The following is a 16,144-nucleotide window of genomic DNA, read 5'->3' as shown; positions in this document are numbered from 1 at the left end:
ACCTCAGGCAAAGGTCCTCCTCTCCCCACTCACAGCAACCACCCAGCATCCTGGAAGAGCGCTCCCAGCAGCTCCGGCCCCTGGCAGTCCTCAGCAGGAGTCCCAACTCAAAAAAAAAAAAAAGGCAACTGCCGCCAACTGCCAACCGCAGGACCGTTAGCTCGGCTTTTCACTTTCTCTTGCTCTGCTATGTCAGCACGTCCATGGGGCATGGGAGATCTTTAAATCCCATAACCCTTACAGACTCTTACTAACTTTGTGACTCTAAACAAGTCACTTAACCTCTACCTCAGTTTCCTTAACTATAAAATGGGGCAAACAGTCCCTTCCTCACAGAGTTGTTGTGATGATCAAATTAACTGATATTTGTAACTCGCTTACCATAGTGCCTAGCGCATAGTAGGCACTATACAGATACAGATCTAGATTTATAAGTAGGCACTATATATATAGAAATATGTGTGTATGTGTATGCTCTTCCTTTTCCTCCCCCACCAATTCTGTATCCCCAATCTAACAGTAACTTACTATTCAGAGAGGACACTTAAATGTTTGCAGAACTGATTGAATTTTCCATCTTAGTAGGAAAGAGCTAATGGGCCATTGGTATAACCTGTGAGATCCCCAGAAGGACTTTCATATCATGAAGAGAAAACAGAAAAGGACTTTAGTAAAGAAGACTCATCTTTTGTGGGGAATGTACCTTAGGATGGTAGACTTAGGACTTGAAAGGACCTTCAAGATCATCTAGCCCAGGAGTCTTTAACCTGATATTCACGAATTTGGTTTTTAAAAAAATACTTTGATAACTGCAATTCAGTATAGTTGGTTTCCTTGACAAGCCTGTGTATGCACAGGTATGTTTGTTTGTTTTCTCCACTGCTAGTAAATCAATATAGACATTTTTTTAAAAATGTGTTCTATAAATTTTCTGGTCATTGTTCAGTCATGTCACACTGTTTGTGACCCTGTTGACCATAGCACACTGATATTGTTCAGGGTGTTTTCTTGGTAAAGATACTGGAGTAGTTCACCATTTCTTTCTCCAGTAGATTAAGGCAAACAGAAATTAAGTGTCTTGCCCAGGGTCACACAACTAGTAAGTGTCTGAGGCCAAATTTGATATCAGGTCTTCCTAACTCCAGGGCAAGTACTGTATCCACTGAGTCACCTATCTGCCTTAGAAATTATCTGGGAGCAAAACCTAATCTACCAAATAATAAAATGGCTTTTCACACACATACACACACACACACACATGCACGCAATTATATAAAGTTTATTCTAAGTCCCTCACGTTTCTTTCTGATGCCTTTATGCCCATTCTATCATATTCTATAATAAACCTCCATTTAAGGGCTATGAAATAAAAATCACCAGTGAGAGGTCTAAACTTTATGCCTACTATTCTTGGCTACCATCATTTTTCTTCTGTCTCTGGCTACTTTAGGTTACCTTTCCAGACTTATTGTCATCATCATTATAATAATAATAATTGTTATTAGTATTAATAATAGCTAGCACTTAAGGTTTCAAAAGCACTTTGACTTTTATGGGTTAATTCATTTGAGCTGATCTTCACAACAACCCTTTGAATTAGGTACTTATATTATCCTCACTTTATAGATAAGGAAATTGAGGATCAGAGAGGTTTAAGTTATTTTCTCAAGCTCATTTTGTTCCTGGCATATAGTAGAAACTTTAAACTTTATTAATAGTTCCCCCCCAAAGAAAAATAAACATTCCAGACTAAGGAGGACACTTGGATGCTGAGCCAGTTGATTCTTAGATAATGAAAAGAGAACCTTGATGAGCTATGAGAGGCTAGGCTTGAATCCCAGCTCAGTCACTGAATAGCTGTGTTCCCTTGGCAAATCACTTGCCCTTTCTGGGCCTGAGTTACTCATCCATAAAATGGGAGTACAGCCCTTGGTTGTACAACAATGGTCCACTTCACAGGGTTATTGAGAGGAAAATACTTTACAACCTGTAAAGCGTATTACCTAAATTAAAAGTAAAACTACTTTATCTCAAACTAAACTAAATGTTATAAGTTTTCTTATATTCATGACCTTGTAGAAGTCTACTCTTGACTAAAAAAGTGTGGCCTTCACCTCTATAAAGGAGGCCATAGTAGAGCGTGCATCTGTCCAAAATGAGATGGGAATTCTATGGCTTTGCCTTCAGGGATTCGACAGAGCTCTCCCTAACTGATGGAGCAAGTGACAGTGTTCTACCTCATCTCCTGAGAAATGTCTGTGCTTGTCTTTTCTAGTTAACGAACAGCAGAGCTATCAAATCAACAAGTCAGAGTCTTTCAGGTGCTTCTCTCCTGCCTGTCATACTCTTTATCCCTCTTATTCCATAATAATTTGAAAAAAAAACTTTTAGGTCAGGTAGAGGGGAGGGAGAATTAAATTGGTAACAATTAAGTGGCAGAATATTCAAAGGAATACAAAGGAGTTATGAAAGAAGTCAAATAATAGTAATTACTTGACTGGAAAATAGCTGTTATTCATAGGATAACTGTTCAGAAGAAGGCACTTGATTTTAGGTTCCTTGAGGTTATTTTAAAAATTCATCTTTTATGGCAAACCAAGTAGGAAGTAAGTACTTTAATGAAGCCCTCTGACTACATTTTTGTGATCACTTGGGTTTAATCCAGTAGGTTAGTGTTTTTGCTTACTGGCTATATTGATGTCATAGGGTTTTTAAGTTTGTATTTGCCCTTTATAATGCAAAATTTTACTTTAAAGAACTAATGTATAGTAGGACTTTATGTATTACCTTATTTTGGTGTCATATATTATTGTTGGAATGTCCCCATTTGTTTTTAAAACGTGATAAAATTTCATATCCCTCTCCCAATAAGCTATACAGTCATTATGATCATGGAGATTAATGGTGCATAATTTACAGAAAGTAATTTAACAAGGAATTAAATCCATAGTTATGTTTGCAGTACTTCCCTTCTCTACCTCATGTGTTACAAAAATTAGTGTCTCCTGGCTTCTAAAGTGAAGGTGCTTGTGATAAGATGTTCGATGCTGGGTAACAGGAACAGAATTAGCTAGATTGGATTATTTTGCAAAGCATTTGGTTCTCACTTTTGCTACCATTTTAACCTGATCACCAATGAACAGGGAAAGGGATGACAGCAGCGATTGTAAATACACTGCACTTGCTGGGTGCAGGTGCAGCAGATAAATTTGGCAATGAAGTCTAGCCTCTGGTGACTTTCAGCCTACCCATTTCCCCTCTTCCTCCAGTCCTCTTCCTCCACTTCTAAAAAAAGAAAGAAAATGGATATGTTATTCTTTTATGTATTTACAAAAAAAAATTAACTGAGTGAAATTCTGCAAACCCTTGTCATTCAGAGACTGTTTTAAGTGTTATGAATGCTATAAGATATACATATAAGGCACCCCTATGGTACATACAGAAAGATTTACTTAGAGATCAAACCAGCACAACAAAATGGATTGTTCCCCAGACTGGCAGATGCACGCTACATATTGGTCTTGGGGGAATTGCTTTGTATCTTGGAATGTTGAGGAAAATGAAACTATTCACTGGATGCGAGTTGAAATAGACAAGATGGTTTGAGACCCCTAAGTGGATTAGAAAAGTTAGGGATAAGGCAGTGCTTCACAGTCTGGAGAAATTAGATTGAATGTATTCATGTCATTTGTGAGGCCATGTGTCCAACCTGCCGTATTTTAATAGTTGCACCTCTCCACCCCTGCAAAAAAAAACCAAAAAAAAAATATAGAATGGTACTTTCTATCCATATTCTATCAGTATCCTTTCTTTTCCCTTTCTCTCTCTCCTCTCCAGTATATATACACAGGGGCATAGTGATGTCAATGAATGAGAGGAGGGATTAGACCAGTTAGTTGTAGCAAGTTCCCAGGGTCATTTCTTACTGACAGCTTTTCTGATGGCTTTCTTTTCTCCATAACTAAAGCACTGGAATGAAAAACTATGATTTTAGGATAGGAATGGTTATTGTGAGGCGAACTAAAATGAAATGAAATGCTCAGACACCAGGGGGTTTTTAAAAGCAAGTTAATTTTCCTATTTGCCAAGTGATAAAAGGGCATTTTCACTAGAACCAAAATGAAAGGTTTACATTTGATTAATATACATAAAGATTTTAGGCCTTGGTAGTAATAATGCCTAAATCCTTGAATAAATGGATATCTGTACTTCACCAAAGCTAAGTTAAGAGAGAACTCTAGTAGAATTGATTCTGAAAGTTTATCTTAGAAGGCATAAAACTATAAACTGTATGCCTCCAATAGTCTAACCACGATAAAAAAAAATACTCTTCTTGTGTGGTTTACCAGTTTAAAAAATGAACTCTTTTAAGTTTGTTTTTCTCGTCTCTCTCCTAGAAGATTGAGAGAACTATTATATGAATATCAAATTTAATAAGTTATCCATTTTTTTCTGATTACATAAGTTGGCCAGATATTTAGACAGGTTACTAATGAGCAAGACCAACTTTGTTTATTAAAGTGCTTCCACTGTATTGTGGAACAATGGAAAAAGCGTTCACTCTAGAGTCGTAGGACTTAGGTTCATATCGCGCCTATGATAATTATTACCGAGGTGACCTTGGGCTTCAGTTTCCTCAACTACTGAAGGAAAGTAGTGGACTAGTTAGCCTTTGAAGTAAATAGATATGTGATCCTACTGGAATGTTTTGAGCAAATTGGGGATTTTACCTCTAGAGGCTTTATGCCTATATTTGTAGAACAGAAGGGAAGCAGTGTTCAGAGAAAGCTAAATTAAATATTTAAGAAGTAATGTTCCTTATTGATCCTCCAACTAATTCCTGTCAATGTCATATTTCCTTCTTGACCACTGCTCCACCTTTTTTTTAATCCTCTGGTCTTAAGATTCCAATGTTTATTACAAGAGATTGTAATTCTGGGTATCACTTTCCTCCCTTTCTTACAGAGTTTCTTTGAAGGGCAGTCTGCACCATGGGACTCAGCTAAGAAAGATGAGAACAGAATGAAGAACAGATATGGGAATATCATCGCCTGTAAGTGTTGACAGTGTGACTGTGTTTCTGTATAACTTTCTTTTTGCATCTGATAAAATTGACCACCAGCCTCATGCAGGGAGACTTTACAGAACAATTACTTCCCTCAATCTAACAAAGAAGCTGATGTGTGCAAATATTAAAGAAGGAGAAAAAAATCACTGAAATAGCTCCCTAAGTCAATGCACTTTTATTTTTGTGGCTAGTTTACTTTTAGATTTAAGGCTCAAATAGTGTTGGTAACAATGAAATGCGAAAGAGGAAAATGCTTTTTAGAAGTAATAAACATAATAGCCCTGATGTCTCCTACCTGCTATATAAAATAAATAAAAATCATGGCTTTGGCATGCCTTTATGCAAGAAACCCAGACTACTCTGCAAACATTAAATCATGAATCCCTTTGACATTTGTTTGAGGTAGGCCATCAGTGTCCCCCTTGTAAAGACAGGAACAAAGGTAACATCATTTCCCATTATATCTCACTACATAATATCAAGTAAGCTAAGATTTTATCTTAGAAATCCTTGCCTCCTATAGAATGGAACAGGGGGCTACTTAAAGTGTTTTGAAAACTAGCCAAACCTCGTTTGTTCTTAATAAGGTTCCTGAGGTGAATTCAGATGCTGATTGACGAGCCTCCTACCAAATCTGTTTCTCTGCTCCTTCCTCTTTCCTTCCCCCTGCCTCTCTCCTGAGATCCAGACTCATATTTCCAGCTTTCTACTATCTCTCTCCCAGGATGTCCCATTAATACCTCAAACTTTCCATGACCAAAACTCAGCTCACCATCTTTTCCCCAGCACTTGCTGTTCTTCCTAACTTTCAGATTTCTATTGATGGCATCACTTTTTACCCTCCTAGACTCCGATGCTTAAACCCTCAGGGTTGCACTCTCTCTCTCACTGCCTTCTTCCCTTTCCCAGTAATTCTGCACATTTTTGGACTCTGTCTCTGAAATCGTTTCTCCTCTTTTTCCTCCTTCCATGACCACTTTCAGTACTCTAGTTCAAGCCCTTTCTCTGTCATTCCTAATCAGACTCCCAGCCTTCAATTCCTACTCCTCTTCTATCCATCAGAATAGATTAATCTATACGCCATGAACAGATTAATCTTCTTTATTCACAGTTCTGATCTTAGCACTACCCTCTTCAGAAACCTTAAAAAGTTCCCTGTTGTCTGAAGTATAGCATGAACTCCTTAGCCTGGCATTCTGGGTTCTCTGAGATATGGTTCCCACCTGCCTTTCTTTCTCATACCCCATGCTTTGTCTAATTAGAACGCTTCACTATTCCTGGAATGCCCATCCACTACCCCCACCCCAACAGCCTTATCTTCTGTTTGTTGAAACCTTCCCCTTTCTTCAAGGGGAACTTTTTTAGTTCCTTCTTCCAGAAAGTGTGTACTGCTCTCCTGCACTTAATCACACTCTGTTTTGTGTTTGGTTTTGTCCACACCTGATATTTCTTTGCTTTGAGCAACTCTGGTTAGGAAACAACCCTCAAGCCAGTGCAAATTATCAACCATTCTTTATCTTCCAGCCTTAGAATTGTATGGAGACATTTAGAATACTGTATTTGTAAACAGGTTGTGTTTTCCCTGATAGAGCATATATTCCTTGGGAGCAGGAACTATATTATTCATCTTTGTATTCCAATGAATCCCTAGGAACCTTGCACAGTTTAGACACTCAGTAAATGTCTATTGAATGAATGAATGAATAAAAAGACTGCTTAAGTATGACTTCTTCAAGGTCATACAATAGTGTCTATTCCTTATTTCTGTTAATGGCAATATTCCACAAATAACTCAAAAGTCATGCCCTGTTAGTGATCTAGCAGAACTAATGCAGCTTCGGTCTAAAGGCACCAAGTCAGGACTCAACGCTAAGTTTTGGTACTTGGAAAATCTGACTTTTTATGGCTCTCCTGCATGACCCTCCGAAATCCCTCAAGCACTAACATGCTATGATTTTGTTTCATCTTTCACAAAATAAAAGAGCAAACTAAAATTACCAAGGAGATACATGTTGCGCTTATTGAATATGGCAGTATGGAGAAATTTCAGTAACTTGTGATTATTTTCTAAGTATGATAAATGACTTCTGTCCTTAAGTAATGTTATTAAGGCTGGCCTTTCATTAAATATAAGGAACAAAGGGGCGGCCAGGTGGCTCAGCTAGTAAGAGCACTGGCTCCAGTGTCGGGATGACCTGGATCAAATCTGGGCTTAGATACTCAGCACCACACCCAGAAATAACTGGCCGTGTAACCTTGAGCAAGTTACTTAACCCTGATTGCTTAATTAAAAAATAAATAAATAAATAGATAAATATAAGGAACAAGCGTCAGCATGGTTTGATTTAAGTGTTGCCCAAAGCCGCTGAGCCCTTTTCAGGGCTGTTCATCCCCCTTTGGTGTCCGCCTTTCACCCCACTCTCACCTGTATGCATGCACATGCATACACAGCACGCACAGCAGCCACACCCCGTATCTTGGCAGTAAGTCACACTGAAGGTAACCAGCAGGCCTCAAATCCCTCAGTGAGTTAGGGGATTGTTTACCCCAAGCAAGTGAGGACTTGCCCCAGCAGAATGGGCAGATGAGAACAGTTTCTTCCAACAGCAATGAAAGTGGCTGAAGCAAGACCTATTATATAGAACACTTAGACTAGAGCTTGGTCAGACATTGAATATGCCAAGGTCACCCACTGCTGCCCAGGCCATCCCCAATTGTCTTGACTTTTGTCCTACCGCTAGACTCGGATGACTCTGAAAGAGTGAGTGAGGCTGACCACTTTGTGCCTCCCTGCCTCACTTAAATCCAATTCATGTACAAATTAAGACATCACCCTATGAAGTCACTGTTCCTCTTGAAAATGAGGGCCCAACCTCTCCTCCACAAAGCCTGCCTTGGTGGCTGTAATAGCAGGGTCTCATAATGAATAGTTATGAATGTGCAGCTCTGTGACCCACCCCTTACCCCAACATGATTCTAGATGACGGACTAACTTTTCACTAATTTGGGGGAAAAAAATATTGCCATTCAACATTAGATCCCAGGCTTTTTGTACAAGTGAAATGTCCTCACTTCATACTTCTGGAAATATGGCCGGTTCCTATCTACCTCTTTCATTCAGTCAGCAAAAACAAACAAACAAAAACCTACATTTATCAAGATATGTGTGCTCCATTAAGAAACTTACTCCTCTCTAGTGATGAATTTGTTTTATCTGCACAACTTCCCAGTGAGTGAAACAAACAAAAGACTTCCCACTGAGTTAGGTATCTTTTGGCCACCAAAGAGATAATAATAAATGTGTGTATGTGTGCATACACACAGTAGCATGAGGTAAATTAGCCAGGGTATTGGAGTGCTGCCAAGACCATGACCTTGGGATCAATTATTTTGTTAATCAACAAGTATTTATTCAATACTTGCTATGTGTTCAGTGCTCTGCTTAGCTTTGTGAGGAGATACAAAGAACTTATAGCAAATGTGACCTTTGCTTACAATAAAATTAATAAAAGAATAATAATGATGAAACAGGAGGCCAAAACAAGACAATATCCTCTGTCAGTAGCTAAATGATACAGTAGATAGAGCTCTGATCCTGTAGTCAAGAAGATCTGAGTTCAAATCCAACCTTAAACACTTACTAGCTGTGTGAACCTGGGCAAGTCACTTAACCTGTGTCAATCTCAGTCTCTTCACTGGTAAGGTGGGGATAATAACAGCACCTACCTCATGAATTGTTGCAAGAATCAAATGAGATAATATTTGTTTTTTAAAATGTTTAGCACAGTGCCTGGCACATAGTAAATATTATATAAATGCTTATTCCCATTCCCTTTTCCTATGTTTCAAATGTAGCATTGTCTTACTGATCCAAAGTTCTACTGAAATTCTAAGGAAAAAGAGATCAGTGAGAACTTGAATGATAAAGGAAAGGTTCATGAAGGCGGCAGATCGAGGGCTCAGTCTTCAAGCCCTTTTTCACAGCCTTTACTGTTTCCTTTTGGCTCTCTTCTTCTGCACAGCAAAATTCTGTCATTGAAAATGCAAAGTCATTTTACCGTTGTGTATGAAGATTTGAGAAGAGCTGCTATATGAGTAGACGTAATAGAGCAAGCACTTTAAGTACCTACTTGTGCAGAGTGTTGAGCAACAGGAGTCACAGAATGGCTATTGCAAAATAATGTTCCTGCTTTTCAGAGCTTTCTGTTGTGGAGTTGTTTCAGTGGTGTCTGACTCTGCATGACCCCAATTCAGGATTGATTTGGTGGTTTTTTGTGTTTTTGTGGGGTTTTTTGTTTTTTAGCAAAGTTAGTAGAGTGGTTTGCCATTCCCTTCTCTTTATACTCCAATAAAAAGCAAAAACAGCAATATAAATACCTCAGATAAATTAGATTAAATTTGGAGCATATTAGAGAAGAACAAAACAAAATGGTAGCTAAGGTTTTAGAAGGAAAGTCCCTATGGATGGTTAAGTCAAATGAATGAATGAATGAATGGATGGATGGATGGATGGATGAATGAATGAATGAATGAATGAATGAATGAATGAATGAAAAAGCATTCATTAACTGTTCAGTATATGTTAGTTGCACTAAGTACTATAGATACAAATACAGAGAGAAAGTCTCTGACCACAAAGAGATTATGTTCTAAAAGCTAGAAACAACCCTTATAGAAGAGTGTGGGTCAGGGAAGAGTGAAGTAAGAGTAAAGCAAGGGACAAATTTCTATAAACAATGGTAATGCCGATATGATCATTGGTCCCAGAGCAAAAGACAAGATGGGGTGGGAGAGGAGAAACGAGGACAGCAGGGAAAGGAAGGGCAGGAAGATGGCAATGAAACAAGTTCATATGACATGGGATGGATAGATATAGTGACCTGTCATCCTCGGAGTCGTGGAAAAAGGTGTCATCTGAGTTAGGCATTAGACTGTGACTGCCTTCAGAGCAGAAATTGTTTTCACCCCACCCCTAGCACCACCCCCACCCCACTCTTGTCCTTTGCATTTCAGTGCTTAGCACAGTACGTGGTAATTAGTAGGTACTTAATTATTGCTAGTTGACTGATTGACTAAATAAAATATAAGTAGAAATTCAACAGAGAGAGGAGGGACCCCTTCCCAGATATAGAAAATAGTATCAACAAAGGCCCGGAGGTGTCAAGGTCCAGAGCATCTTTGAAAATTAGAGACTAGTCCATTTTAGCTGAAGCAAAGAGGTTATGGAAGGAGGTAATATAAAAGTTTGGAAAATTAAAAAAAAATCGAATTGCAAAGGGCCTTTAATACAAAAAAAAGCATGAACTTTTGGGAGCCCATAAAGATTTTTGAGCAAAGAAATGACATGACCAGACCTATGTTACAAGTAAGATCATTTTGGTGTGAAGATTGAAGGGAGGAGAGGAGAGAGATGGGAAGACCTGTAAGGAAGCTACCACAATTATATAGGCAGGTTATCACCTGTATAACCTGGGCTTGTGCTAGAATGGAAGCAGTGGGAATAGGGAGGAGGGGACAGATCTGACAGATGTTGCAGAGGTGGGAATGCTAAGACCTAGAGACTGTTGGACGTGACAAATGAGGGAAAGGAGCCAAAAATAACCAATAAAGATAGGAATCTAGGTGAATGGTGGCACCAGAGATAGACACAGTGGAGTCAGGAGAAGGAGCAGGTTGAAGGGGAAATAATAAGCCCTGTTTGAGCCGAGATGTCAGCAGAGCTTTCAAGTAGGCAAGTCATGAAAGCAGCTAGAATTGTGGACCACAGATTTGGGTATATAGACTAAGAAGAACCTACAGAAAGATAAAAACAACCCATCTGAGAGAGTGGGATTTTCAAAGGAGAGAACTAAAAAGTTCCTGTGGCTGTTTGCATCAGCCTTATGGGTCAATATCCTATACTCACCATCAGTGAGTATAGAAAACAATAAGCCATAATGCCAAACAATATAAAGCATCCACCTATCCAACTCCCTAATTATATTGCTCTGACTCAACATAATGAATATAAACCAGGAATCAGGAGTCAGAAAACCTAGAATTAAGCCTCTACTCTATCAACAGCTTACTTAATAAGTCACTTATTCTCTCTGAGCATTGAAGGGGTCAAGTACTAAATCAAGTATTCTTAAACTGGGAGTCTAGAAAATTTAAAGGGAGATGAATAGATAGATAGATATTTCAATATAATTAGTTTTCTTTAAAATCCTATTCAATTTGTTCATTTAAAAACATTATTCTGGAACTCAAAGTTTTAAAAAAACAAATGTTAAAAAGTGTTTTTACATTCAACTGGGAAATAAGATACACAGGCAATGGGGTATAGAAATTTAGTTTACTCTTCAGGAAAATAGATGGGGAAGGGGATAAGAAGGAGGGTGATAGAAGAGAGGGACGATTGAAGGAAGGGGTAATCAGAACTCACACTGTCATAGGATGGGGAAAGAGGAGAGGTGGGGAGAAAATTTGGAACTCAGAATCTTTATGCTTTTTGAAGGGGGGAAGGCAGGGCAATGGGGTTAAGTGACTTGCCCAAGGTCACAAGGTCACATGGCTAGTAAGCATTAAGTGTCTGAGGCTGGATTTGAACTCAGGTTCTCCTGACTCCAGGGCTGGTGCTCTATTCTCTGTGCCACCTAGCCACCCCTGGAACTCAAAATCTTGTGGAAGTAATTGTTGAAAACTAAAATAAATAAATTGAAATGTGAAAAAAATTAAAACATTATTCTGAGCAGTTCATAAACTTCATTAGACTACCAAAGGGATCTGTCTCACACACACACACACACACACACACACACACAATAAAACTAGGGTATTTCTAAGATGCATTTCAACTCTAATGATCAACACTTCTACTTATACCACAGCCACTCGTATTCTAACTAGGATTTTTTCAAAGAGGAAGGTTTCACAAGAAGAAAAGAAATAAGCACTAATTAAATACTATATACCAGTCACTATGCAAAGTGCTTTAAAAATAGTTGATTTAATTCTCAAAACAACCCTGCGAGGAAGGTGCTGTTATTATCCCTATACTTCACAGTTGAGGAAACTAAAGCAGAGATTAAGTGAATTACCCAGAAGGGCAGATTTGAACTCAGGTGTTTCTGACACCAGACCCTATGCTCATATCCATTGTGCCACCTAACTACCTCTTAACACTGTAGAGTTAGTTGGGGTAGACCAGAGGTTCCCAAACTTATTTGACCTAACACCTCCTTTTCAAAAAAATTATTCGGCAGCTCCCTAGAAATCTACTTTCCTTAACCCTTTAACAGATTTTTTTTGATGCTTGCATTATTCCAAAAAAGTATAATATATGTGTATATGTATATATATATATATATTTTTTTTTTAAAGCAATTGGGGTTAAGTAACTTGCCCAAGGTTACACGGCCAGTTATTTTGTGTGGGTGTTAAGTATCTGAGGCTGGAACTGATCCCGGATCTTCCCGACTCTAGGGCCAGCACTCTTACTCACTGCATCACCTAGCCACCCCAAAATATATTTTTTTAAATGACACATCTTAAATTTAATAATTTATTATAAATTTATGGAGTTTTTCCTGCATTGAAATTTTGATGATGCAATATTGAGTCATGTAACCATATGGTATCATATTGTAAACAAGTCATTTCATGCACATATACCTATAGATGCACGCTGGACTTCCCCACAATGCACAGCAGACTTGCCTGCCATCACTTGCTTGTTAAGACCTATTCTCGGACCATCAATCAGTTATAACTTGCATTTTGTGTGTTTATTTGTAAAATAACATAATCACTATGACTTTAACTCTGTTACATAACAGATAAAACATGTACAAATAATTTTTCAAAATTTTTTTCTCTCCTTTCCTTTTGCTTTCATCACCCCCTTTTTCAGTGCCCCCCAATTGCATCTGAGGCTACTATGAGCCTCGCATCATTCCAGTGCCCCCCAGGGGATGGTATGACCAACTTTGGGAATCTGTGGGCTAGAAGTTACTTTATTTTACATAAAGAAATACATCAGCTTGAACATTAAAATTATAGCTTTATCTGGAAGAAATACATGCTGTTCGTGAGAATGACACAGTGTCAGAAATGAAAGGGAATTCAGCCTTAACTGAATAAGAATTCCCTTTACCATATCCCCTGAGATCACCTGGCCTCAGCTTGAAGATTTCCTGTATCTCTTAGCACCCCAGACTTTTGAGTTCCTAGACTCATGGGCAGGGAGGAGAGGAACACGTGACTTTGTAAGGTGATAGCACCAACTATAATTTTTAACTCCTTGTGGCTGATGCCTTTTAAGCCATTTCACTGATGTCAACATAGTTTTTCCCTAATTAAAGTGTTTTGGTTATCCAGTCATAGGAAACCTACTACTTCCAAATACCTCCAACACATTCTACTTTTTAAAATAGTATTTTATTTTTCCCCCATTATATGTCAAGACAATTTTTAGCATTCATTTTTACAAGATTTTGAGTTCTAAATTTGTCTCCCTCCCTTCCTCCCCTCCTCTTCCTAAAATGTTAGGCATGGGGCGGCTAGGTGGCACAGTGAATAGAGTGCTGGCCCTGGAGTCAGGAGGACCTGAGTTCAAATCTGACCTCAGACACTTAACAGATAAACTAGCCGGGTGACCTTGGCAAGTCACCTAACCCCAATTTCTCTACCCTTCCTCCTCCAAAAAGAAAAAAAAAAACTAAAACTAAAATGTTAAGCAATTTGATATAGATTATATATGTGAAATTATGTAACACATAGGTCAATATTATTCACAGTGGGGGAGAAGAAACAGATTAAAAGAAAAAAAAATACTAATGTAATAAAGTGAAACAAATATGCCTTGAGCAGCATTCAGAGCCCATCAGTTTTTTGTGTGAATGTGGAAAGCATTATCTATCATGAGCCCTTTGTGTCACTGAGAAGTACTGAGTCATTCATAGTTGATCATTGCACAGTACTGTTGATATATGCATAGCGTTTTCCTGGTTCTGCTCATTTCACTTTCCATCAGTTCATACAAGTCTCTACAGGTTTTTCTGAAGTCTGCCTGCTTACCATTTCTTATAGCACAATAGTACTCCATTACATTCATATACCACAACTTGTTCCCCAGTTGATGGAGCCCATTCCACTTTTGGTCCACTGTCATGATTAAGAAGCTTTTCTGGCATCAAGCCTAATTCTGCCTGACTGTAGTTTCCACACATTGCTCTCAATTCTGCCCTCGGAATCCAGACAGACTGGCCAAGTGTAGCCCTTTTCCCATGTGAAAAGCCCTCAGGTACTATAACCAAAAACTGTTATCTTGCACCCTCAGTGGTCTCTTCTTTGGGCTACACAACCCTAGTTTGTTCAGCCAGTCCTAGTTAGGCATGCTTTCCAGACCTCTGACCAACCTGGTTAATCTCCTATAAGTATACTTGAGCGCCTGGCACATATTAACACTTAAAAAAATACTTGTTGAATGATTGGTTTGACAGTGCCCTTCCTAAAATACGGTGCCTATACTTGATCACAGTATTCCTTTGTTTTACAATGAATGGTCTGTATATGATGTTTTGAATTCCACAGATACAGTAACTATAGCAAAACTTAAATGGTTTTTATGGTAGAGTGACCTGTTCATGGACAAAAAAGGCATTGAAATCCTTAGGCAAAATTGTGCTTTTATACATTCTCTCCACACAGACATTGAAGGAAATATATTAAAATCAAAACCCTTCTCATCGGTATGAAGGTCAATTTGATTTAGTGAGAAGCCTAAGTCAGAACATTCTGTAGTCATAAGAGCTAACTAGAGCAGAGGGACTGGGGAGTCAAGCTTTAGAGCTTAGAGATTCTTGTAGGCACTTTTAAAAATAGATCAGAATTGTTTATAATTAGCACAGATTTTTTCTTTTAGGAGCAAATTTTGCATAAAAAAATGGTTTTAAGGAGACTTAAGAACAGTTTCTTGACCTTTACTCCTGAGCTACTCTTAGCCTATCTAAATCTGTCCTTTTTAAAAAATATAATTCCTTTGCTTTGAATCCATAGCTAGGGTAACAGTAAATCCAGTTGCCTAATATCCTAGTTAATAGAGTACAAACTAATGACATTTAAATGTCTTACCATAAGTAGAGAATCATAAGGCTAGGAGAAACTTGGATATTGCCATTTCTTTCAAAAATTACAAGAAATGCAGCACTTTAGGTGGATTGGGGGGAGTGGAGTGTTTGGGAGAGAAGGATGGTAAAATGGACAGATGATCCACCAGAACTTTATAGAAAATATTTATTATTTCATTTGGATTCTGTTTTAAAGTAATGGCTTTGTAGAAACACCCACATGTTCTGAGAGAACTGTCAGAGATTTCATCTAGAGAGGTCATATGAGGCAGGGGGCCAGATAAGCACTAGAAATATGTGCAGACAATATGCCTCAAAAGATCAGTTAAAGGGAGGAGAACCCAAGACTGGGTAGCTGGTAACCAGGGATCAAGATCAAGGGTTCCTGTACCATTCACCAAGTTTTGGCAGTAGGAGGGAACTGTATACTCCACTTTCTAAGGCCAAGGGCCTTATATATGTTGTGGTGGATAGAGCTCTAGACTTTGAGTCAGGAAGACCCAAATTCAAATCCTGTGACCTTGGACAGTTCACTTAGCCTCTTTAGTTTCCTCATTTGGAAAATGAGGATAATAATAGCACCTTCCTTAGGGTTGTTGGGAAGAGCAAATGAGATGATATATTCAAAGCACTTTGCAGATGTTAAAATGCTATGTAAATTCTAATTCTTATGTAGGGATAGACTATATTTTAAAGGGCAAACTTGAAGTGACCCTAAGAGGAGAGATAGGCAATACCTGGCTGACAGTTGTATTGGACCCTGCTATTTGAAAACAAATGGAAATTCAGCTATTAGAGCCATCCTTGGCAAGACTACCCCTAAGGGAAAAATAAGAAAAAGCCATTAGGTACAGAAATCAATTGTAATTAAAATTAATTTTGACCCCTCTTTCAGAGAGCAAATGTTACTTAGATCACCATGATTCTAATTTGCTTTAAATGTGTCATCAATATTTAGCAGAGAGAG

General features: G+C 38.4%; 1 protein-coding gene across 1 annotated transcript in view; it reads left to right on the top strand.

Moving 5' to 3' along the window:
• The window catches only part of PTPRM (protein tyrosine phosphatase receptor type M), a 1,041,338-nt gene that overhangs the window by 863,483 nt on the left and 161,711 nt on the right, over positions 1-16,144 (top strand). The window contains exon 18 of the mRNA XM_069099664.1: positions 4,966-5,053. Within this exon, the coding sequence (XP_068955765.1) occupies positions 4,966-5,053 (88 nt within the window). The remainder of the gene's footprint in view (positions 1-4,965; positions 5,054-16,144) is intronic.

The sequence above is a fragment of the Petaurus breviceps genome, unplaced genomic scaffold (genome assembly GCF_028583685.1).
Source record: "Petaurus breviceps papuanus isolate PSGF00001 unplaced genomic scaffold, PetGlider_PUasm1.0 38, whole genome shotgun sequence".
In the NCBI taxonomy this organism is placed as follows: Eukaryota; Metazoa; Chordata; class Mammalia; order Diprotodontia; family Petauridae; genus Petaurus; species Petaurus breviceps.
Note: the sequence above shows the minus strand (reverse complement) of the source record. Positions and strands in the feature narration are given on the sequence as shown.